The sequence below is a fragment of the Mytilus edulis genome, chromosome 4 (assembly GCF_963676685.1).
Source record: "Mytilus edulis chromosome 4, xbMytEdul2.2, whole genome shotgun sequence".
Taxonomy (NCBI): domain Eukaryota; kingdom Metazoa; phylum Mollusca; class Bivalvia; order Mytilida; family Mytilidae; genus Mytilus; species Mytilus edulis.
In genome coordinates this window covers 32408388-32435561 of record NC_092347.1, presented here as the reverse complement: position 1 = coordinate 32435561, position 27174 = coordinate 32408388, and the positions used below count along the sequence as shown (strand labels likewise).

General features: G+C 32.8%; 2 protein-coding genes and 1 long non-coding RNA gene across 5 annotated transcripts in view; 2 read left to right on the top strand and 1 right to left on the bottom strand.

Moving 5' to 3' along the window:
• LOC139518419 (uncharacterized) overlaps positions 1-7983 on the bottom strand; it is a 41414-nt gene extending 33431 nt beyond the window's left edge. For both annotated transcript variants that reach the window (XR_011663339.1, XR_011663340.1), the window contains exon 1: positions 7903-7983. This is a non-coding gene — a long non-coding RNA (uncharacterized lncRNA). The remainder of the gene's footprint in view (positions 1-7902) is intronic.
• Positions 7984-9521: 1538 nt separating this feature from the next.
• LOC139519476 (large ribosomal subunit protein mL43-like) lies at positions 9522-16654 on the top strand. The gene is made up of 3 exons (XM_071311586.1): positions 9522-9780; positions 11516-11622; positions 16289-16654. The coding sequence occupies exons 1-3, from the start codon at positions 9650-9652 to the stop codon at positions 16633-16635; spliced, it is 585 nt and encodes a 194-aa protein (XP_071167687.1). The 5' UTR covers positions 9522-9649; the 3' UTR covers positions 16636-16654.
• Positions 16655-21467: 4813 nt separating this feature from the next.
• Positions 21468-27174, top strand: part of LOC139519474 (uncharacterized) — a 28489-nt gene continuing 22782 nt past the window's right edge. For both annotated transcript variants that reach the window (XR_011663598.1, XM_071311584.1), the window contains exons 1-5: positions 21468-21553; positions 21942-22013; positions 25050-25129; positions 25523-25560; positions 26166-26841. Coding sequence is in view for 1 of the 2 variants with exons in the window: in XM_071311584.1 (XP_071167685.1) it covers positions 21990-22013; positions 25050-25129; positions 25523-25560; positions 26166-26841 (818 nt within the window). In the remaining variant the exon portion in view is untranslated. The remainder of the gene's footprint in view (positions 21554-21941; positions 22014-25049; positions 25130-25522; positions 25561-26165; positions 26842-27174) is intronic.

Here is a 27174-nt window from a genome sequence, read left to right as displayed (position 1 = left end):
GGTGGTTAACATACAATATAGTGCTCCTATATACAGTCAGAGCTCAGACATAAACAAGTCTGAATCTGCTTTTGACTCATAGAGGTCTAAATTTGTAAGTTTTAGGATTAGTCTCCCTTTAATGCTAGACAAAATACGACTTTAATAAGTCAAGTATTGTTAAACAAGAAATAATTGACCAAAATCAAAAAGTTGCAAATATCGACTCCTACAAGTCGATAAGTGATCAAAATTGGTTAACTTCAAGACCCACGCATATTTATAAGGAGGTCATGCATCTAAATCAAATAAAGACAACATTGAAAGGCAATGCTTTGTCTTCTAAAGAAAAATATGAATGAGATTCTAAAAAATCGGAGATAATGTTAATTAACCTTACAATGCAACCACCTGGAACAACACTTAATGAGGAAAAACATCTGTGTTTAGTAAGGATGTTCAATTAGACAATTACATATAGATAGCTGAAACCCTTGTGAACTCTCAGACAGGTTTTTGCTGTTATAGGTTGTGTAGTTTGACCACCAAGTGAAATTAAGTATTTTCATCAACATAAATAGACCTAAACAAGTCTGTCATTTTATGACTTAGATAAGTCTAAAATTGAAAACACATTTTTATGATAAATACATGTTTTGACTTCTTTAAGTCAAAAACAAAAATCGACTTGTTTATGTCTGAGCTCTGACTGATATACCGTCTATCACCAGTATTTGTCTATACCTACCGTCGGTAGTTAACATACAATATAGTGCTCCTATATACAGTCTATCAACAGTATTTGTCTATACCTACTGTCGGTAGTTAACATACAATATAGTGCTCCTATATACAGTCTGTCAACAGTATTTGTCTATACCTACTACCGGTAGTTAACATACAATATAGTGCTCCTATATACCGTCTATCAACAGTATTTGTCTAATACCTACTGTCGGTAGTTAACATACAATATAGTGCTCCTATATACCGTCTATCAACAGTATGTGTCTATACCTACCGTCGGTGGTTAACATGCAATACAGTACTCCTATTTACCGTAAATCAACAGTATTTGTCTATACCTACCGTCGGTGGTTTACATACAATATAGTGCTCCTATATACCGTCTATCAACAGTATTTGTCTAATACCTACTGTCGGTAGTTTACATACAATATAGTGCTCCTATATACCGTCTATCAACAGTATGTGTCTATACCTACCGTCGGTAGTTAACATACAATATAGAGCTCCTATATACCGTCTATCAAGAGTATTTGTCTATACCTACTGTCGGTAGTTAACATACAGTATAGTGCTCCTATACACCGTATATCAACAGTATTTGTCTGTACCTACCGTCGGTGGTTAACATACAATACAGTGCTCCTATATACCGTCAATCAACAGTATTTGTCTATACCTACCGTCGGTGATTAACATGCAATATAGTGCTCCTATATACCGTCTATCAACAGAATTTATCTATACCTACCGTCGGTGATTAACATGCAATAAAATGCTCCTATATATCTATTATCAATTTTTTTTCTAAACCTACCGTCGGTAGTTAACATGCGATATGGTGCTCCTATATACCGTCTACAAACAGTATTTATCTATACCTACCGTCGGTAGTTAACATACAATATAGTGCTCCTATATACAGTCTATCAACAGTATTTGTCTATACCTACTGTCGGTAGTTAACATACAATATAGTGCTCCTATATACCGTCTATCACCAGTATTTGTCTATACCTACTGTCGGTAGTTAACATACAATATAGTGCTCCTATATACCGTCTATTATATTTTTTTCTAAACCTACCGTTGGTAGTTAACATGCGATATAGTGCTCCTGTATACCGTCTACCAACAGTATTTATCTATACCTACCGTCGGTGGTTAACATGCAATACAGTACTCCTATTCACCGTATATCAACAGTATTTATCAATACCTACCGTCGGTTATTAACATGCAATAAAATGCTCCTATATACCGTCTATTATTAATTTTTTTTCTAAACCTACCGTCGGTAGTTAACATGCAATATAGTGCTCCTATATACCGTCTACCAACAGTATTTATCTATACTTACCGTCGGTAGTTAACATACAATACAGTGCTCCATTACACAGTCTATTGACAGTTGTCTATACCTACCGTCGGTGATTAACATGCAATATAGTACTCCTATATACCGTCTATCAACAGAATTTATCTATACCTACCGTCGGTGATTAACATGCAATAAAATGCTCCTATATACCGTCTATTATTTTTTTTTCTTCTAAACCTACCGTCGGTAGTTAACATGCGATATAGTGCTCCTATATACCGTCTACCAACAGTATTTATCTATACCTACCGTCGGTAGTTAACATACAATATAGTGCTCCTATATACAGTCTATCAACAGTATTTGTCTATACCTACTGTCGGTAGTTAACATACAATATAGTGCTCCTATATACTGTCTATCAACAGTATTTGTCTATACCTACCGTTGATGATTAACATACGATATAGTGCTATTATATATACCGTCTATCAAGAGTTTTAGTCTACACCTACTGTTGGTAGTTAACATACAATATAGTGCTCCTATATACCGTCTATCAACAGTATGTGTCTATACCTACTGTCGGTAGTTAACATACAATATAGTGCTCCTATATACCGTCTATCAACAGTATTTGTTTATATCTACCGTCGGTGGTTAACATACAATATAGTGCTCCTATATACCGTCTATCAAGAGTTTTAGTCTATACCTACTGTTGGTAGTTAACGTACAATGTAGTGCTCCTATATAACGTCTATCAACAGTATTAGTCTATACCTACTGTGGGTAGTTAACATACAATATAGTGCTCCTATATACCGTCTATCAACAGTATTTGTCTATACCTACCGTCGGTGGTTAACATACAATATAGTGCTCCTATAAACCGTCTATCAACAGTATTTGTCTATACCTACTGTCGGTAGTTAACATACAATATTTGTCTATACCTACTGTCGGTAGTTAACATACAATATAGTGCTCCTATATACAGTCTATCAACAGTATTTGTCTATACCTACTGTCGGTAGTTAACATACAATATAGTGCTCCTATATACCGTCTATCACCAGCATTTGTCTATACCTACTGTCGGTAGTTAACATACAATATAGTGTTCCTATATACCGTCTATCAACAGTAATTGTCTATACCTACTGTCGGATGGTAACATACAATATAGTGCACCTATATACCGTCAATCAACAGTATTTGTCTATACCTACCGTCGGTGGTTAACATACAATATAGTGCTCCTATATACCGTCTATCACCAGTATTTGTCTATACCTACCGTCGGTGGTTAACATACAATGTAGTGCTCCTATATACCGTCTATCACCAGTATTTGTCTATACCTACTGTCGGTAGTTAACATAACATAAAGTTCTCCTATATACCGTCTATCACCAGTAGTTGTCTATACCTACCGTCGGTGATTAACATACAATATAGTGCTCCTACATGTGTATATACCGTCTATCAACAGTATTTTTCTATACCTACCGTCGGTGGTTAACATACAATATAGTGCTCCTATATACCGTATATCAAGAGTTTTAGTCTATACCTACTGTTGGTGGTTAACATGCAATATAGTCCTCCTATATACTGTCTATCAACAGTATTTGTCTATACCTACCGTTGGTGGTTAACATGCCATACAGTACTCCTATATATCGTCTATCAACAGTATTTGTCTGTACCTACCGTCGCTGGTTAACATGCCATACAGTACTCCTATATACCGTATATCAACAGTACCTGTCTATACCTACCATCGGTGGTTAACAAGCATTACAGTACTCCTATATACCGTCTATCAATACTATTTTTCTCTACCTACCGTCGGTGGTTAACATATAATACAGTGCACCTATATACCGTCTATTATCAGTATTTTTCTAAACCTACCATCGGTGGTTAACATGCAATATAGTGCTCCTATATACCGTCTATCAACACTATGTTTCTAACCTGTTTTCATACCCACCGTCGGTGGTTAACATGCAATACAGTGCACCTATATACCGTATATCAACAGTATTTGTCTATACCTATCGTCGGTGGTTAACATGCAATATAGTCCTCCTATATACTGTCCATCAACAGTATTATTCTATACCTACCGTCGGTGGTTAACATGACATATAGTACTCCTACATACCGTATATCAACAGTACCTGTTTATACCTACCATCGGTGGTTAACAAGCAATACAGTACTCCTATATACCGTATATTAAAAGTATTTGTCTATACCTACCGTCGGTGGTTAACGTAAAATATAGTACTGTCTATTAAAATTATGTGTCTATACATACTGTCGGTGGTTAACATACAATAAAGTGTTCCTATAAACCGTCTATCAACAGTTTTCATTTATACCTACCGTCGATGGTCAATATAACGTATTATATGGTCCGTATTATATAGTGCTCATATATACCGTCTGTCAAAAGTATCTGAATTTACCTACCGTCGGTGGTTAACATACAATATATTGCTCCTATATACCGTCTATTAACAGTATTTCTTTATACCTACCGTTGGTGGTTAACGTAAAATATAGTGCTCCTTTATATACGTTCTTTCAATGGTATTTCTTTATACCTACTGTCGGTGGTTAACATAGAATTTAGTGCTCCTATATACCGTCTATCAACCGTATTTGTCTATACCTACCGGCGGTTGTTATCAAAACAAACTATTTTCAATCGACAGTCCAAAGTTTCGTATCTATACTTCACTCTGAATGACCGATGACATTTATTTGACCAGTAACATTCCCTATTGTATTCATTATTTAGTTTTCTCCCTGAACTTGTCTGAAATATTTGCGGCTGTACTGATGGCAAACAACAATCAATCAATTTCTTAAAGTACTTCTTAATCTAAATAATATATTATTTTGTAATCTAACCAGTAATATGTGATCGGTGAATGTACGTATGACAATTACGCCAATTTTGAAAAAGCATATTTTTTTTCATTTGCGCACATTGACATTTTTTAATTTGCGCCAAATTGATTCGAAAGGTTAGGTCTGATAAATTTAGATGATAAAATTAAACTTGTTTAACCAAACGCAGCAATTCAATGAACACAAGCTACAATATAGATAAATGTGTATATAGACACATGTTGAGCTCATGGGTATCATCATTTAATCACACTTCTGGTACCCGAACATTTACTTTCATATATGGAACCGATGCCATAAAGAAAAGAACAGGCTTTAACTTATAAAAATTTTAATAAAAAAGGGGATGCTTTATTGTAGGGAAGATATCACAAGGTTGCAGTTCAACAGAAGTGTTGCATGACAATACTCAGTTAAAAAAGATTTGTGCATATGTAAATGTGCTTTTTATGTCAAACTGTTACAATCTTATTTTATAAAGTGCTACTTCAAGTGTGATGTACACTTGCAATAAACTTATCCTGCTTTCAATCCCCCTCCTCCTCCCCGTCACGTGTGAGCAAGTGGCAGGTGGCAAAAGGCCAGAAGGAATATTTTTGTTATTATATACATAAATTCTATACATCTTATATGCCTCATGACTTGTGTTTACCTGTTAATTTGTGCAAATGAAGAAAATAAATTTGGCGCAAAGAAATAAAAAAAATAGGCGCTAATTAAGTGCAGATTGGCGCAAATGGAAAAAGCCGAAGCAAATATAATCTTTTCTCGTATCAAGATTTCAAGATTTTATTCATAACCTCAGACACATACTTGTGTACAAGAGGACAATAATATATACAACCATATTAAGATAATACATAGCGAGACAGGACAAACGAAACACAAATACATAGTATATTTTAAAAGACAATTGGTATAATTAGATTAAGTATTTTATAATTTTCTTCACGAAAATTGATAATTTCCTTTGAACTTGTACGTTACATATAGACAACAAGCCAGTGAATTTCTTCTTGCTTGGATTCATTACATAGTAATTTGGTACAAACTTTGATCTAAGAGCAGAAACAGCAGCATTTTTACAGGTAAACAATATATGAAACTCATCCCCTATTCCCTCATTACATAATGTACATATTCTATTTTCCCTCGCGATCCCCGCCCATCTACCCGTCTCAATAGGTAACTTCAAATTCGAGCATCGAAGTTTAGATATGTAATATCTGTCCTTGGGTAATAATCGCAATAGATACGTTTCCAAACCAAACTCGAGTTTGAATAAAGAATAGAATTCACCCCTATCAGATCAAATTGGTATTTTCTTTCTTTTTTTCGTTCAGTTTCATCTAGTCCATTTGTTCATTTGACTCTGTCTCCGTCACGACTAGGATGCATTTTAATTGATAATGTAAAGTCGTTCACGTTTTTGTTTTATTATATAAAAAAAGAAGATATGGCATGATTGCCAATGAGACAACTCTCTAAAAGAGACAAAGTGACACCGGAATTAACTATAAAAAAACCTTTAAAGATCACGGTACGCTGACGGTATAGATGTCTGTAAATTCAGAAATTAATGAGAGGTTTTTATTATTGCGACAATAATTAAGACTCGCATTTTGAAGTAATGCGTTTGAATAATCAGGATTTTTTGTTAATCGTTGTAATCAAAATCTCATTTCAGGCTATAATGACACTCATCGCATTAAATATTTAATAATTGCACGCAACAAATTTACATTCAAACACTATGAATTTGATGTATATTTGACGAGATTAGTTCGTTTAAGGTTGTAAATATTCTATAATTAGTGTATTATTCTCCCAAGTTTATTTGAAAAGGTATAATTCCTCTATACAAATGGCAAAATCTTTCATAAAATATCCAGTAAGTTGGATAAACGTTTACCAAATCATCCCAATACAGTTTGATTTATATATTCACTTTGCTATTCCGTTCTTGCACAGTGATATAGTTCATTTTGCGTCATCCCATAATTCTAGCAAAGGGAGATTATCTCAGCATCACCGTTACATTAGTAATAGCTCTCGTACATAAAATAGTTAGCTCGAACTGTATGAGCCTGTGTGAATCTGATCTTTATATTAAAAGTGCATAAATGGTTCACATATAGGTCTTATTTAAACATTAAACAGTATCAAAACAATTAGTGCATTATAATATAACCAAATAGGCATGCAAAAAAGAATCAATAGGCAAAATATGCTTGTCTACCGTCTAATTCTAATTGCTAATATTTACTGTATTGTACATAGCTCAATTCCATTCCATTCCATTCAATTTTATTTATTTTTTAATTTTCAACAGAAAACAGTATTTCTAACAATTAAATTGAATTAATTTGATATGACGTTGATACACGGTAATCACTCTCATGATTTTATTTACATCGCTGTCAATCATCCGGTAAAGATGAATATTCATTACTACCCTCGGTAGTTAACGTCCCTCGATGGTTAACTTTAAGTGCCTACCGTATAAAACATGGCAAAATCCGTATCACATGCCGGATCACCCTCGACCAATACCATAAAGTGACATAAGAGATAAATCAAGTGAGGTCCTAGATATATAGCAATTATCTATCATATTGAATACACCTTAATTATTGGTAACCCCGGCTGACCCGACTGCATAGAACTTTTGACGAATACAACAATCATAACAATAATTTTTCTTTTGTGACTTCAGATATTTTTTTTTACTTCAAAATTTTACTACAACCTGTGTGATATCCAGTAATGGCGGACACATAGTGATAAGGTGCAGTGGCGGATCCAAGGGGGGGTTGGATCCCCCCTTTTTTTTTTACGATCAATGCATTGGAATGGGGACATATAGTTGGACCCCCCCCCTTTTTAAATGGCTGGATTCGCCCCTGATAAGGTGTATGAAAAATTACCATTAACATCAAACCACTCTCGTTTTACAAGATTTGTTACATTTTTCACCAGCATGCCAGGTTTCAAGTTTAAGTCCTAACACAAATCTATCTCCACATAGAAGATTTTTTTCATAAAATGAAAGTAGAAATTACCGGATCCGCCCAGTTCCGGTCGCGCATGCGCACAAATACGAGGTTACAGTCCGGGTTACAATATCAGTAACCTTGTATATTATATACCTTGTTTTACATTACATTTCCTATAAAGTTATCTCTTAGTTTAGGCAGAAAGTAAATTTTCGGAACCATTTTTAATATGACAATGTTTGACAAAATATGTTAGAAGCAAAAAATCACCCAAACGTTACATAAAAACAATCACTTTTCTAAATATAGGATATATCAGGAGAATTTTTGTTCTGTTTATCTCTGCTATACATTTTCTGAAATTTGAGTATTCTGTGCAATTATTAATATTTGTTATAGCTGTCTTTACTCGATGATCAGTTTTAGTTATGGAGGTTGTTGTTTGTTGTTTTTGAAAGTTAGAAAAGTACATACTGATATCATAGATGTTTCGTTAAGGAAGTTTTCTCACGAAGACATTTAAGGCAAAAAATCATCTGAAAACCACATCAGCTTTTCTTGTTAAGGGCATACGATACAGTTTTGAACCTGTATTTACAAGTTCATGAAAATTTGCATATAGGCTATTTTTTACCTGATTAAATCAAATATGTCATAAAAAAATATACCTTCATGTGCTACTTTTTGAGTAAAATAAGGTCGAAATTTTGTATATTTGCTCAAAATTCAGATTTGTGTCCGTATTTTCTTTTTCGAAAGAACGACGTAACTGCTTTAAAAGATAAACACAAATTGTTTTTTGTTAAATAATCGGTAATTTCTGTATTTTGTAAGTATCATTAAAAATTATGCAATTTTTATTCCGAAATAACTCTATATTTATCAAATGTTCATGAATAGAGGAAAAAACGTCATTTTTTGCTGCATGTTTATTAAAATTAAAAAAAATGCGCTATTTACAGTTTTATAAAATTTTTGTTAAATAATCGGTAATTTCTGTATTTTGTAAGTATCATTAAAAATTATGCAATTTTTATTCCGAAATAACTCTATATTTATCAAATGTTCATGAATAGAGGAAAAAACGTCATTTTTTGCTGCATGTTTATTAAAATTAAAAAAAATGCGCTATTTACAGTTTTATAAAATTTGGGTCACATTATCTCCTTGCAAAATGAAACAAATTGCTGTTTTAATAAATAGGGGTCCATGCACTCGTTTTCAAATTAAATAAGTTTAAATGATAAAAATCAGTCGAAAAATGCATCTTTTCCCGATATGTCATAGTTTGACGTCGCGAAAATAACATTTTACGTTAGCAACGTCATTACCTTCCCTGTAACTGTATCGTATGCCCTTACATATCAGAGACATATAATACTCTTCAGTCTTGTCACATATGTCTCTGTTAATATAAATAATCTCAAGAAATTCATACCTAACATTGGGTGCAAAATATCTCTTAAGTTAAGGTATTTAATCTCAATACTAATGTATCGTAGGATCTTAATATATGAAGTAGCTAAGCCTTTATCATTTATGAATACGAGCCAAGCACTTTTGATCGCACATCGGAAATTAAACATAGTCACACCGATCATGAGTAAACTGTTTTGCGTTTGAATGTATTTCCGGTAGAATTTTGGTTGGGGTTTGGTTGAACTTGAAAATATAAAAAATGTCTAAAAAGTCTATGCCAAGCACGTTTGTTAAAAATGTAGTGCAGAATGGAATAGGTCGATATGTTTGTCAGCTTCAACGAGTGAAACTAACATTTTGCAAAACAGCTGGCACCAGTAGGGGCGTCAGGTATATATAAAATTATATCCTACATCAGAGACATATAATGCAAATTTTATTGTATTACATGTCTCTGCCTACATCAACATAACAGTTTATGATCATGATAACATGTATGAAACAAAGCTTTTTCCAATATTTGAGAATTCTACAGTCTACAATTTCTCTACAGTCACTTCGGCACCTGGTTAAACAGTTAAATCGTCCAGTTATTTGACAACATAAAAATTATGAATTGCATGCACAGGCACTTCTTTCATTTTAAATTAATATGAGGCAGGCATTACCTGTAAATGGGGACGAAGTCTGTATGAATTATTTTTTTGTAACTTAAATATTTGTTAAAAAAAAGAAACGGAAATACCGTAACGTTTCTGATTTTGGTTTTGTTGTTAGGGATTTTAGTTGTGACGTTATTTAAGTTATGACGTCATATGCAATGTAAACAAAGAAACGCTATCATCAGGTAGCGTTTTTTCATATCAGGGAATTATTAAAAATGAAATTGATATTGCGTTCCTTCCTATTTTATACTAGACTGATAAATATATATAATTTACTCAAAGTTTCATACAAACTAGACCGGAAAAAGGAAGTACATTGTAGATTTCTGCGCAGATGCGGGAATTCAAAACATGACATCCAAAAAATTGAACGATTTTGAGTTCATTAGTACAATGAAAATTTCAGGAAAATTTTCCCGATTTTTTTTTTTTTTTTTTTTTTATTGATTTTTCTACTGTTATTGGGGACTTTGTCCCCATATTATTGAGGTATGTACATGGGTGACAGGAGCGCTTCCCTTGGAGAAATGTAGTAGATACTTAGTCAGCCATAAGCGGATGAGCTACATGTAAGGAAGTACTTCTTTAGCTCAGTCGGCTAATGCGCTGCACTGTAACACAGAGGTCCTGGTCATGCTGGCGGAGACAAGCAATTTTGTAATAAATTCATGCTCTCTGGTTAGATTGGCACCCAATTTTCATGACAGCTGTAAATTTACAAGTTAGTCATTTAGTAAACCTGGGTAACAATATTCATGATGTTATTAATTTCATACAAGTATATACACATGTACATGTATATATGATAACAGAGATGCAGATAAAAAACCTACTGAGTTGAAGAAAATAATGTATTCAGTTTGTCAAAATGTCATCCATTAATGTGGACAGTCCTGCCTAATAAAGAAACAAAATGTATTAACAGTGTTATCCATGTTATCAGAAATCCCTAGAGTACAAGCATAAAAATTATTTATCATGTATTTTAAGAATATGTGTGATATCTCAGTAAAAATGGTAAAAAAACGTAAGGGAACGGTCAACCATGTTATGGTTCCTGGAGTTATTATGTACATCATGTGACGATGTACATTCATGCTGTCACTGTCAATGACCATGATGACTGTATTTTATTCATGACTCATTGACTGTATACTTTGAATGCTCTTGTCCAGAAAAAAACAAATACATGTATGATAGACAACAAACTTATCATTGTATCTCAGGATTGGATTACATGTAAAAACTCAGGTAATCACCAGATAATTTTTGTTTACATAATTTTGACATGACATATTGCTGCGCAGACATATAATGTCATACTAAAAAAATCACACAAATGTAAGTCAATTGGACTTGTTTGTGTTATTAAACTGAACATGCTTAATTATAATTCAAATTCAAACCATTGCATTGATATTGATCATGTTGATATTTTCATATCTTTATCATGTTTATAGGGACTTTGTTGAAAACCATCTGCTAGATTTCACCAACAATAATCCTGGAGTTGTTGTATACCTTCAACCTAAGAGACGGCAACCTGCCTACATGTATGCAGAATACTGTAAGTTTGTTTAACATGTACATGGTGTAGGTAAAGTGGGAAACAAAATTGATTTACACATATCTTTTTATGTAAATTTCTGTACTATTAAACATAAAATGTGACTGATACATATCGTAAATGTATTTCTCAATGAACTTCCAATAAACCACAAAGTGGAATGATGAAAGGATATTTAAATGACACCTTACATTTTACCTATTAAACCTAAATATTAATTATCTGTTCATCAGTCTAATGCACAAGTTGTATTTTGTATTAGTCATTAATAACTGCAGTAAACTTTAAAAATGAAATAGCAGTTTAACAAAATGTTTAATGCCTGAATACTAGCATGACTAGTAAAATCAGCAGAATACATGTTACCTTGTCATAATCTTAAATAAAATATGTCTTCAAGTTCTCAACATGAATAAATGTGCTGATGCAATTACAATAATATTCAACAAAAACAGCTTAACATAGACAAAGATTCTTACAGTCAAATGTATATATATACATGTATTTGTCACTTTGAAAAATCAGTTACTTAAGTTACATGTAAGAGAAATAAGAAATAAGAAGATGGGGTATGAGTGCCAATGTGACAACTCTCAATTCAAGTCACAATGTGTAGAAATTAAACTATAATAAGTCAAAGTACATGAAGTACAGCCTTTAACATAGAGCTTCACACCAATCACCAAGCTATCAATGGCCCAAAAACAGTGGCGGATCCAGAGGGGGGCGTAGAGGGCGTACGCCCCCCCTTTGCTCGGGCTTTTTTTTTTTTTTTTTGGTAAAATGATTAATCAGACTAGACTTCGTGAACTTTGCCATTTCCCGTGTACTGTAGTATTTAATTTTTATGCGACAATTCTTTACTTATAAAGATATTTTTCACTGGAATTTACTGATTGTCAAAGTCATGTAATTCTCAATGGTGGAGTTGAACAGTGCGTCGAAAAAAACGTCGCTTAGTCATTTTGAAATTCAAATAACAGTAACACATTACTTAGGCTGAGGATGGCAATCATGACACCTTCAAAGCAACACAGGATTGAGCAAGAACGTATTAACTTCTATTTCACTATTCCACCAACTAATCTATAGACTATTACACTCGCATGAATAAAAGTTTCACGGCAATATTATTTACCTACGAAAACATGTTTAACACCAAATGCCCCAGCCAATTTTAAAATAACATAGCTGGATTGACAACAATAATCATGTCCACTGTTTTTGTCGAGCCTGCAACTTTTGTTGCAGAAAGCTCGACATAGGGATAGTGATCCGGCGGCGGCGGCGGCGGTGTTAGCTAACTTCTTAAAAGCTTTATATTTTAGAAGGTGGAAGACCTGGATGCTTCATACTTTGTATATAGATACCTCATGTTACGAAGTTTCCGTCAGTCACATGTCCAATGTCCTTGACCTCATTTTCATGGTTCAGTGACCACTTGAAAAAGTTCAGATTTTTTGTAATGTTGAATTCTCTCTTATTATAAGTAATAGGATAACTATATTTTATATGTGCGTACCTTGAAAGGTCCTCATGTCTGTCAGACAGTTTTCACTTGACCTCGACCTCATTTCATGCATCAGTGAACAAGGTTAAGTTTTGGTGGTCAAGTCCATATCTCAGATACTACAAGCAATAGGGCTAGTATATTCGGTGTATGGAAGGACTGTAAGGTGTACATATCCAACTGGCAGGTGTCATCTGACCTTGACCTCATTTTCATGGTTCAGTGGTTATAGTTAATTTTTTGTGTTTTGGTCTGTTTTTCTCATACTATATGCAATAGGTCTACTATATTTGTTGTATGGAATGATTGTAAGGTGTACCTATCTAGCGGGCAGATTTCATGTGACCTTGACCTCATTTTCATGGTTCAGTGGTCAAAGTTAAGTTTTTGAGTTTTGGTCTTTTTATCTAATACTATATGCCATAGGTCATCTATATTTGGTGTATGGAAATATTTTATGATCTTTATGTCAGTCGCGCAGGTTTTATTTGACCGTGACCTCATTTTCACGGTTCATTGCACAGTGTTTTAAGTTTTTGTGTTTTGGTCTATTTTTCTTAAACTATAAGTAATAGGTCAACTATATATGTTGTATAGAAGCATTGTTAGCTGTACATGTCTGCCTGGCATAGTTCATCTGACCTTGACCTCATTTTCAAGGTTCATTGGTCTTTGTTTAGTTATCTTGGTTAATGTTAAGTTTATGTGACAGTTGTATTAAAGCTTAGCTTTATACTTAGGACTATCAACATAATATCAATAATTAGTATAGAAGGCGAGACATTTCAGCGTGTGCATTCTTGTTACTATTAGAAACAAAAATTTCCAACAGAATTATTTAGCATTAAATGAACATGATGAATATTATAAAAACGGGCATTTTTTTGGTGGCTGGGGTTTGCATGTCTGAAGGGAATGTCTGTTTGGCCGAACTGATATATTAAATACTTTTTTCAAGACCAGACGGCGACCTGCCTGATGGGTGTGGCCTTTATGTCTCCATTTGTCGACCGTCATTCATAAATTCGTTGTCATTTCAGACTCATTCTTGGCCTTTGGTTGATTTGGAACCCCTCACTTCCCTTAATTTTGTTGGGTGAAACATCAACCAAACATTTTGATAAGAAATTTCTTGTTTGTCTTTTTTTAACTTGTGCCGGTCGTATTGTAAATTTCATTGAATACCCCGGCGTATATCTTGTTTACAACAAGAAATCTGTGAAGTTATGATAACTTAACTTACAACAAAACAGCGAGAATTTTCCATGTCTATTTTCTATTGACAAGTCCTACATCAAATTTATCAGTTCATAGTTTGGGATCCATACTATCATTTTATGATAGGCAATTAATAGAGAGAATACAGCATCGAAAATATCCAACCCTTACACTTTACAGCAACTACAAAATATATATGCCCCACGCCAGTAACCGTTTGAAAAGTGCATATTATACTTATTTTATGTTTTTAGCCACAAAAACAATGAAAAAGGTCCGAAAATCTTTTCGCCTCGCTCCGCTCGCCAATCTTTCAAAACTTCGCCCCCTTTCCAAAATCCTGGATCAGACCCTGAAAAATTACTAATGTAAAGCAATTCAAACAGTAAAACCAATGGTTTAATCTATATGAAAAAAATAGAAACACTTATGTACCACATCACCAAATGACCAATTATTCAGCAGATCCTTAAACATGTTAAACAGATTATTTGTTTTTCATTAAGATTTTTCATCTTGATATAAAACATTTTATTTTAGTTTTTTTCTTCTTTTTTTCAAAAAACATTTTGCACTCTACAGTTGCCCTATAGACATGATAGATAAAGCTCTGTCATGTCTCTATCATAATCATGATAATCAATAAATCATTTTTTAAAAAGATAAAATTGTTTGTTGTTAAAATGCAGCTTTTTAATATTAATGAATATATATGACATGTAACATGCAGTCTGCACGGTTTGCCACTAGTCTGATGCCCCAGACTATTAAAATTTCATTCGAACTAGTAAGTTTTTGCAAAACTTTGTATGAACCAATAAGAAAAATGTCAGAATATTGGTCTTCAGACTTGTAGTTGAAAAAGTTTTTGGTGCAGACTGTCATGTATGAACACACCCGCGAAATTGCGGGAATTTAGAGCTTGGTTGAACATGTTGAACATGTTGAAAGTATGTAAACTGTTGTAAAAAAAAATTTTTAAAAGATTTTATGCCTGGAGTATTTCAGAAAAGGTATCAAAAGTCATAGGTAATTGTAGACAGGACAATTATTTTGAGCTATCTCCCTTTTTTCCGTTATTTTTTTGTTTTCTGTTAAATTTCATGATTTCTGCTAACAGTTTCTGTATACTATGAGCATACCTATATTATAAATAAAGTGTATTTGCTATAAACTATCAATTCTAAGTTCTTCTTCACGGCGATCACTGCTATATTACAATGTATTATCCAGAGAGGCTCTATATATTATAGGAGTATAATCATAGCTACATGTATATAGATAGTATACTTGCAGAATAACGTGAAAAATAATTGTTCTGTCCCTGAGTAATGAAATATATGTTTAAAAGTTAAAAAACAAGAAGTCTTGTCTATGACTTAAAAGTCGGTCTAATGACGCAAACAATATTGGGACGCCTTTTTTTCCGTTTTTTCTCCCCAAATAACCCAAACTGAATAATCATAAGAATTGATGACTAATGCGACTATAAATGGTACCTATAGGACACAGAGGCATGATGATAAATTTATTGCGGAAGGAAGAGAAGCGACACACAAAATGAGGTCTTCCCATTAAATAGAATAGATATATGACATGTATGATGACAAATAGAAAAAAGTTCTGTATTATAAGTACTGCTATAAGGAACAACATAAGTGAACTCAGATAATATAAGAATAATAAGATGTGGTATGATTGCTAATTAGACAACTCTCCACCAGAGACTAAGTGATGTAGAAGTTTACAAATACATTGTATATATCACAGTACAGTCTTCAACAATGAGCAAAGTAAACTGTAAAAGGCCCCCTAATGACAGATGTAAAACAATTATATTAATTCAACTGAGAAAACACACTGCCTGATATGCACAAAACAATAAACTAAAAACAAATTTAAGTTCTAATAAGAAAATATCGTTTTTTCTTCTTCTAGTAAATGGGTACAAAGAGAAATTCTGTATTGACAATATGAACAAAGATCAGATATGTAAATGGATAGAAACCTATAGATCAAGATCAGGAGTACCAATTATGAGGATGCGTAAACAGTGGCACACGGACACACCTAGCGTTCAAGGTGTATGGCATCCATTTATGTTCAAAGATCCACAGATTAATAGAAAGACATTCCCTAATGAAGAACTATCTAGATTCTTACCAGCAGAACCTTCAGCTACAGAACAAGTGTTAAAAATGTTTGAAGAGCAGAAAAAAGAAATTCCATCTCAGGGACCTACTAAAAAACTGCATTCAAAAGATGATGTACTTCAATCAAAATAAAAAACTCTTATCAGTTATACTTTGCATATACTTATCTTAAAACATTTGTACTAATAATAAGTTGAAACAAGAAATAGGATATACAAGTAAAAGGTTTTTTTTCTAAACCATTAAGGATCGTGCATTACCTATTTTCATCTATGAATTTCCCTTTTAAGCTTACTTGCCAAAAGGACAATTGTATGATTTAGTGCCATCACTTGGACTTCTCTCTATACTATTTACAAAAGAATTCTCTACTGAAACTACTTGGCCAATTTCCACAGAAATTAGCAACCATATTTCTTCGAGTCTCTAGTTTTAAAAAGGGTTAAATGATCCTGTCTGTCAACAAACCTGGGTGCTATATGGCGTAAAAAAAATGAAAGAAATTGTCTTATATAATTGAAGAATGTTCTAAGTAAAGAAAGAATGATCAGACAAAAACATTGAGAATCTTGAAATCTATCTACCATATATGATCTCCATTTTGACCAAATATGTTGGAATACTCCTTTTAAAGTAAAGAGGTCAATGCCCTTAAATAACAGTTTCCACCCAACTTTCACTTTTTATTTGCCATTCATCTTTAAAAACATACACAGAAAAAAAATTACCTCCAGAGACAGAAAAGAAAAAACATGTAAGTTTCATGGCAGAAAGATGTAATTGCCTAACAATTTTTACCATTTTTGTCTCACCTCGCCTGAAAGAGCTTTTCTCATCACTTGGAAACCATTGTCATTCTTAACACTTACAAAAATCTTCTGTTGTCAAACTACTGGCCCAAATTTAACCCAACTTGGCCACAATCATCATTTGAATTGGGGTATCTAGTTTTAAAAATGTGTCCAATGACCCTATGAAGCAAGATTGCCGACAAGGCTTAAAATAGAACATGGGGGGGAAATGCAAGTTTTCTCTATAATGATTTTTGATAACGTTATAAATAGAGGAAATCTGGCGGTCAAAAATGTTCAGAATGATAAATTCTACCATTGTTTTTATTCGTCAAAACTATTAGAAGACTTCTTGTAGGAGTTATTTCCCTTAAATGACAAATTTTACCATGTTTGCCTGTTATCTAGAAAACTATAAAAGATAGTGAAAAACTTTATTTTGCAAAAATGATCAGCATGAAAAGTTATGCAAATAAGGAATTGTCACAGTCAGTCAACTTCTCATTAGAGTAATTACCCTCTGGTGACGATTTTTATCAAATTATTGTGTTTTTATACTACCGCAAAAAGTTTTGCAATGTATAATGGTATCACGTTGTTGTCAGATTTGTCAAAAGATGGATGGTTTCCGGATAATAACTTTGAAAAAAATGAAGCTTGGGATTGATTTTGGGGGTTATTGACCCTAAGATTTAGAAATATGGGGCCCAAAGGGGCCCAAAATAAGCATTTATCTAGTTTCAGGAAAATAAGTTGTTTATAAGTATTTCAATTGCTCTGAAATTGTACAACAATGTTTGATATTATAAGTGGAAGGTTGGGATTTATTTTAAGGCTTATGGGTCAAACAGTCAAGGAATAAAGGGCCAAAAAGGGGCCAAAAACAAGCATTTTTGTAGTTTGAAGACAATTACGTGTAAAAGTGTATGAATCTTTCTTAAATTATACAAGATTCAATACTGTGGATTCATTATTATTCGTTGGATACAAATTTTCGTGGATTTCGTGGGCACAGTCAAACCACGAAATTAAATATTCAACGAATGATAATTTTTCTATAGGTTTGAATGAAGACTTCAGCAAAACCACGAAATTAAATATCCACGAATATGCAAGTTTTTCTAAATCCACGAAAATTGGTACCAACGAAAATAAATGAATCCACAGTACTACTAAGGGATGGTTAGGATTGACTTTTGGGGTTATGGCTCAAACCATTTATAAATTTGGGGCTAAATAGGGGAAAAACAAGGGTTTTTTTTTTTGGTCAAAGGACAGTTAAGAGAATTTGAAAGCAGTGTAAGGGAGTAATCCAAAAGTAATATGTGAACTACTTCGTACTTTTAAATATGTGTATTTGAAATTTGCCAATATGTATAACTGCAGTATTAATAAACTCCATTGGAAATTTGCCAATAACTTCAGCGATATTAACTTCATCTGAAATTTGCCAATAACTTAAGTATAATTGGAAATTTGCCAATAACTTAAGTATAATTGGAAATTTGCCAATAACTTAAGTATAAGTGTATATAAATCTTTGAAATTTAAACACAATGTTTGAGACCACAAAAGGAAGTTATTGATTGATTTTGGGGTTATGGTCCCTTTTGATTAGGAATAAGGGGGTATAAAAGGGTCCAAATAAGCATGTTTCTAGTGTTCAGACAATTACTTGTGGAACAGTGTATAGAAGTGCCTGAAATTGTTTCCACACCACAAAAGGATTGTTAGGATTGGAGTTGTGAAGTTACAATGTATGACTCAAATCTGTTTAGGAATTAAGGGCAAAAAGGGGGAAAACAAGGGTTTCCTGGTTAATGGACAATTACTTTAGCTTTGTAACTTTATGTTGGTACTCTTTGCTATTTGTTTGCTAGTTCTAGTATGAAATTTTCTAATCTGTTTCTAGAAACATCAAATATTATTATTAAGAAATTATTATTGTCTTGAGATCATTCGCTTTAAATTTATTTTTTAGAAGTTACAATTAATTGATATCAATTTTAACCATGACTGTATGTCATTTTATATTTTAATATCTTATGATGAATTTGAATGAATAGTTATTGTTGCAAACTCCATTAGAATTTTAAATTAAGATTATTTTTGAAATAAGAGAAAGGGGTAGATGAAAAAAATTGGGGGTGAGGGTACAATTTTTCTCATTTCAGATTTCAGAAATTAAAAAGAAAATTTCTTTAACTATTTGTTTTGAGGCGATTAATATTCAACAGCATAATGCATAGCTAAAAAGCAAAAAAAAACATGTTAAGTTTATTAGACCACATTCATTCTGTGTCAGAAACACTATTTACACAATTCATTACTAGTGTAGATCTATGTATATTTTTTTTTGTTTTGCCTTATATGTTAAAAAGTATTACAGATACAAAAAAAATCACAAAAATGATCAACTAGGCATGTTCTACTCAAAACAAGTAAAATTTTGTCTATATAGTTAGTAGACTGTCACACATTGTAGGAATGATTGCTCTTAAATTAAATTGAGCACAAACTAATTTAAGAAGAAAAGTGACACTTCTAGTAAATAGACCAAACGATCAGCATTAAAAGATCAACAAAACAGAGGTTTTTGTCATGAATTCTGTTTTCGAATACAGTTGGAGTCTCTTTTGTTAAATATGCACACATATCAACGTGAGCGTAGAGCCTTTAGTTTTTATGCATCCGTTTTAAGGGAGTATAATGGTATGCTGTTGTCTGTCCGTCGTCAAGATGTCGGACATTGACTCAAAAACGCTTAAACCAGTGTGCATGAAACTTTGGTTAATGTTTATATCTATTGACGTGAGCTCCCTTTCATTTAAAAAAAAATAGATTTGACGTTTCCGAGATTTGGTGTTATATTCATTTAAAAAACGGTGATTTTCAAGTTTTCGGACAATTACAACTCAAAATCACTTTCACCAATTTGCAAGAAACTGTGGTGAATTGTTTATATATATTGACATGAGCTCCCTTAGGGACGACATCAAAACGTTCAATGAAGGATAAAAAACTTAATTCACATAGTTTTTTCACTGAAAATTTCTGCCCATATCACACATGCCATGCTTTGACGGTGTCAATCCACCCAAATGTCCAGCCCATCAAACCAGTCGCATGACTGAAGAACATTCCAATTGGAATTATTGTCAGGTTGATCTCGTCCAAAATATGCACAAAATAGTTTGACCTCAAACAGATGACCAAGGATATGCTACGCTAGTCACAATCGATGTCGTCTTCTTTTCTTCGTTTCTTATATTACAGGAAGCCACATATCACATATTGCCACAAGCACTACGCCAGATGATACTGAAGCAGAAACTACTAACCCTTCTGGAATACCCATGTTCGCCCTGGTTTTCGGCGACATTCGCATTGTCAGATTCTGTTTTCAGAGTGACAGAAATGTGTTTTTCTACGTCTTTTCTTTTTATAAAAGTATTATATCTGTTTTTCCTCCTTTCCTCGACTTATGGCTTTTGTATTCTCTGTGTATAATTTACCCTTTGTGCCATAAGACATAGCGATCGCAGATTTTGTCGACATCATTTAGATTCATTCTGTGCATTAATTTTCTTGATCTCAATAAATTTGTGAAATATCCATCGATAGAGTTGCACGAAACTTGATAAGAAGATTGTATATGAACCAATAAAAAATTAAGTAACAATAGGTACATTATATATATATATAAACGAAGATGTGGTATGATTGACAATGAGACAACCTTTCATAAGAGACAAAATGACACAGAAATTAACAACTGTAGGTCCCTATGCTGCCTTCAACAACGAGCCCATACCGCATTCATATACAGTCGGCTATAAGATGCCCCGAAATGACAAATGTTAAAATAATTCAAACGAAAGAACTAACGGCCTAATTTTTATATAAGAAAAAAAATGAAAGAAAAATAATATGCAACAACAAACGACAATTAACCACTGAATTGCAGGCTCCTGACTTTTATCGAAAAAAATATCTTGTTCAGTCACACAAAAACGTGTTATTTGTGCCAAAACTACATTTTTCGTATCTCCTATTATAATAAAAACGAGCTTTGGCTATATATATATATATATAAGCTTACATATATAATAATTAGTTTCACTTTTGAGTCCTATTTATCTTATGTTTTCCTATTTATACATTATTGTACACATTTCTATAAATAGTATTTTTTTTTTTCTCTCAAACGGAACTTTAATCTGAGTAAACAATAATGGAGTTAGCCTTTAAAACAGAAAGTAAGTCCTTTTGGTATGGTTTAAAATGCATCCATAGTGATTTATGTAATCAATTATTATAAAATGCCTTATTAAACGATTTGTTTTATCCATTTTCAAATAGATCATAAATGGAATAACCATTACTCCACTTTTAAACATCATTGTTCTTATGTTGAGTGTCAAAAGTACACCTGAAATCTCGCCATTTCTATTTGAAGTAGTAATGATGTTTTTTGTTTTAAATAGAAAAGTTTGAGAACTATATACTTTGGAAGAGGTTACATTGTAAATGTAAATATTTTCATAGACATTATATCAAATGTTGAGAGATTCGGAATTTCCTATAGCGTACTACATCATGTACATGTAGTTAATAATTTTGTTTTTTTATTTCCTTTATTTGTAGCGGACATATAAATAGCGATATTGCTCTTTGCGTTCAGAGTTACTGATCATGGCGTTAACAATAGCCGATATGGTAAGTATAAACCTTATCTAAAATTGAGAATAGTAATTTGGAAGGAGGTAAAGAGATAACAACCCGACTAGAGAGCAGAAAAAGATCAAAATACCAATAGATCTTTAACACAGCGAGAAAATCCCCTACACGGAGGCAGGTTTCAGTCCAAAACTAATTTTTTACTAGTTTAGTAAAATTGGACGTCACCGACTGCCTGGTTTAGAAAAAAAGCTAGGCAGCTTATGTAATTTTGCTCATATACAAACCGCCCTTTCTATTTAATTAAATTGCAAATTTTATTTAGTGGATATTACACTAATGGGAAAGTGAGAAAATATTCCAAAATGATATATTACAATTACAAAAAGGTGAACATTTTTTGACGTGTCGATGTTTAACTTGTCAGTTTCTACCGAAGACAATATACCAGACAAAAAACAAAAACAAATAACCATTATCATATACTAGTAAACTACAATTGAAAAAATAAGAAAAAACAAGAATGTGTCCCCAGTACACGAATGCCCCACTCGCACTATCATTTTCAATGTTCAGTGGACCGTGAAATTGGCGTAAACCCTCTAATTTGGCATTAAAATTAAAAAGATCATATTATAGGGAACATGTATACTAAGTTTGAAGTCGATTGGACTTCAACTTCATCAAAAACTACCTTGACCAAAAACTTTAACCTGAAGCGGGACAGACGGACGAACGAACGGACGAACGGACGCACAGACCAGAAAACATAATGCCCCTCTACTATCGTAGGTGGGGCATAAAAAAACAATTACAGTACAGAATTAAGGAAGTACATATTGTAATACTAATTTGGCATACAACATAAATGCATGTTAATTTTTTTTAATTTCCCAGTTGTAGATTTAGTAATATAGATATGTAGATAATTTTAAAAATAGATAATGAAAGGTAGAACCATCATTCTTAAATATTTTTTTTAAACGTGCCTATTTTCGTTTTTCTTTCTGCACGTTCTAAAAATGTGCGCACGCTGTAATAACTTGTATGGCGTTTCAGCATAAAATATGAACACTATCAACATTTTGAAATCCCCATGATAAAACTTAAAACAAGTATTTGATTTCATTAACCAGTTAAATTTCACATTTCTAATGATTGTTATAAAAATTTCTACGCATTGCTGTAGGTTGAATACACAAAACGTAAAGTCATTGGTGTTGTTTTTTTTTGTTTTTGTTTTTTTTTGCATTTGGACAAACTCATACTTTTAAACAACGAAGCCTTATTGTTGTGAACAAAAGGAAATGACTATACGTAGAAAATGAAGGCTATGGGGAAACCCAACGACATGAATATCAAAAATACAACAGAAGAGGTTTCATCAACAGAGGATTTGCAACAGGCACATCCAAGGGTTGTGAGATTAGCCTAGTTTTGTAGATCTCAAAAAAGATTGTACTAAGCAATGTTCTAGTGTTTTGTGTTACTGGAGTGCGTTACTTGGATATAAAACATCACACTTCATGATTGCTATTTGTCAATCAATTTGATTAAACCCTTTTAAAACAGAAAGGTATATGCACATACAGTTTTTATACATCTGATTCAATTTAATTAAGAATGAAATCAAACTTTTGGGATGTTGTTTTTATGCCCCACCTACGATAGTAGAGGGGCATTATGTTTTCTGGTCTGTGCGTCCGTTCGTCCGTTCGTTCGTTCGTTCGTTCGTCCGTTCGTTCGTCCGTTCGTCCGTCTGTCCCGCTTCAGGTTAAAGTTTTTGGTCGAGGTAGTTTTTGATGAAGTTGAAGTCCAATCGACTTCAAACTTGGTACACATGTTCCCTATGATATGATCTTTCTAATTTTAATGCCAAATTAGAGATTTTACCCCAATTTTACGGTTCACTGATAGAAAATGATAGTGCAAATTTCAGGTTAAAGTTTTTGGCTTCAGGTTAAAGTTTTTGGTCAAGGTAGTTTTTGATGAAGTTGAAGTCCAATCAACTTGAAACTTAGTATACATGTGCCCTATGATATGATCTTTCTAATTTAAATGCCAAATTAGAGTTTTGACCCCAATTTTACGGTTCACTGAACATAGAAAATGATAGTGCAAATTTCAGGTTAAAGTTTTTGGCTTCAGGTTAAAGTTTTTGGTCAAGGTAGTTTTTGATGAAGTTGAAGTCCAATCAACTTTAAACTTAGTATACATGTGCCCTATGATATGATCTTTCTAATTTAAATGCCAAATTAGAGTTTTGACCCCAATTTTACGGTTCACTGAACATAGAAAATGATAGTGCAAATTTCAGGTTAAAGTTTTTGGCTTCAGGTTAAAGTTTTTGGTCAAGGTAGTTTTTGATGAAGTTTAAGTCCAATCAACTTGAAACTTAGTATACATGTGCCCTATGATATGATCTTTCTAATTTAAATGCCAAATTAGAGTTTTGACCCCAATTTTACGGTTCACTGAACATAGAAAATGATAGTGCAAATTTCAGGTTAAAGTTTTTGGTCAAGGTAGTTTTTGATAAAGTAGAAGTCCAATCAACTTGAAACTTAGTATACATGTTCCCTTTGATAAGATCATTCTAATTTTAATGCCAAATTAGAGAATTTATTCCAATTTCACAGTCCTTTAAACATAGAAAATGATAGTGTGAGTGGGGCATCCGTGTACTGTGGACACATTCTTGTTTTCGTATGTTTTGTGATTTTTCCTTTTTATATATTTTTTTCTACACAATATTCAGTTTCACTTTTACTAGACAACACTGCCATGGCAGTCATTGTTTTTTCGTTATATTGGAACAAATGTACCTTTGAATGTTGTCTTCTATCCAGATTACTGAATCCTCAGGAACAATCTATGTTTTGTAAAATGCAGTAAACTCTTTTGCTTTATACATGCTTCGTTTTTTTACTAAAAATGTTCTTCTCAATTTAACTACCGACCAATCGACGTGGATGTAAACGTCATCTGCAAAGTATGTAATCACTATGCTATTTTGTTGTGCACTATTGACATATTTCTATCAATGCTACTGGTTGAACATGAGTATATTTTTAGTTGGAGACTATACAGAATGATATGCAAGATCTAAAACAGACACAGAACCGTGTCAAAGATAGAACAAAAGTCGGACACATGTAAGTTTATAGAAATTTGTAACTTCGCAAATGTTAAAAACATATTAGGCTGATAACTTTGCACGTAAGAAGTACGTTTCTGATTGTCGGGCACATACGTGGTGCTTCTCAGAAGTATAAAACATTAGTAGCATCAAAACAAGAGTCTCCAACAAGCCTTAACTGACGATATATGCAACAGAGACTTGGAAGGAAATAAAACCACAGTTCGGATTATAATCAGAATGTACAAGCTATTTTGATAGGAACATTAGTGATAATTGTGACTGAAAGTTAATAAGCAACATCACGACCATTATAGCGCGTGATTAAACTAATAGTATTACATATTTATATTTATTTCTCATTGTATTAAATAAAAGCAAATTCATAATTAATTTTGTTATTTTACAGAAAAGGTGAACTGAGTAATGAGATAAAACGACTTGCAGGTAGATCATTTAGCTCTATTAGATTGTTTTTCTATAACATATGTGGGAATATGCAGTATGAAATTTGTAAAAAAAAATGAGTTAATATGTAATTTTCTTGTAGACTGTCATGTACACTTAATGTTGAAATATATTACACAAAAATATAAATGCTGCCACATCGACATACTTGACGATACAAAAAAAAAACGATTAATTTTATGAACCATTTGACAGCGAAAAACCTCAGTATTTCATTTTACATTGATACAGTTGTAGCATATATAGGGCGACGTGTTTTTCGTATACATTGCATATAGGAGAGTGATCAGAAACACCCTTACTTGACCCTAAATAATAGATGTTGTCGTATATCAATTAAAATCGTATTCGTCGTTAATTATTTTTGATGTTTTAAATTTTAGATACAAATTATACAATTTATAATAACATATTTTGATAAATAAGATACATTGTATATAAATTTCATGAAATTTGAGGTAATTATGATCCGTTTTTAAACTATTCTTTCACTGTTGTTTTTGATTTTTATCTGACTCATTGACATATTCAGTTCAAACCAAACAGTTTTTTTATTGACATAACAATGACTATTTTTACTTAAGGCATCGAGAATCGTTTAGTCAAAGTTGAAAACAACTCATGCCGAAATTCTTCTCAGCTGAAAGCAATACTTGGAACAGTTGAAAAGTTATCAGAGAAATTAGAAATATTTTCTATCGCCTCTAAGAACCGAGCAAAAACTATAAAGCCTACAGAATTAAATGGACATACATTGAAATCGGAAACACATTCAGATCAGACGGGACGAAATCAAGCAAAAGAGGATACTATCATATCACGCAAAACAAGTGCTATAAAAGAATCATACGAAGAAGGACAGGGAAGTTGTTCAAAAATCAAGAAAGATAACTTAGTACCAGTCAAAGATGCAAATGATCACCGATTAAACAGTGGACATCCCAATAGTTCGGGAACTAAACCTTCGGAAAATTCAAATCCATGGATAACAGCAACAAATCGTGGACGTCCGGTAGAAGATAATACAAGGAAAGTAGATCCAGCTATTTCGAAACAAGAAATACAAGAGAAACCTAAGATAATAAAATGTAAAAATGGTTTCAAACATTGCAGAACCAATGTTGACCTCGACAACAGAATATGTCGTGATAGAAAGATAAAATGTTTTCAAGGAGAACTGTTACATCCATTGACAACAACAGAAAACCAGGACCACAAAGAACCTACGCCCAATATAATCATCGATACCTTGAAAGATAGGTATCGCATGTTTATTGATATATGTTTTGTGGAAAAACTCTTGTTGTTTTGATGATTTCACTGTTTAAATCAATTTAGAATTTATATAAGTTGTGTACAAGTTGTAATGTTGTACAAATTATAATTTGTACAGATATTTTGTACAAGTTATCAGTGTTTTATGAACTGCTTAACACAAATGGATGTTCCAAGCACACAGTCTTTTGTTTCGCATATTTCTGTCACGTTTTCACAACTTCATGATACAATCTAATACTGAGCATTGATACAAAAAAACATCATAAGACCACAAAAAAACTTTATTTGGAAATGAATATGGTATCAGGAGACAAA

Bases quoted from the DNA above. Each gene is read 5' to 3' on its own strand.
- LOC139519476 (XM_071311586.1), top strand. From the start codon at position 9,650: ATGTCTAAAAAGTCTATGCCAAGCACGTTTGTTAAAAATGTAGTGCAG. The intron at 9,781-11,515 runs GTATATATAAAA...TCATGTTTATAG, and splicing joins GGCACCAGTAGGGGCGTCAG to GGACTTTGTTGAAAACCATC. The intron at 11,623-16,288 runs GTAAGTTTGTTT...TTCTTCTTCTAG, and splicing joins CTACATGTATGCAGAATACT to TAAATGGGTACAAAGAGAAA.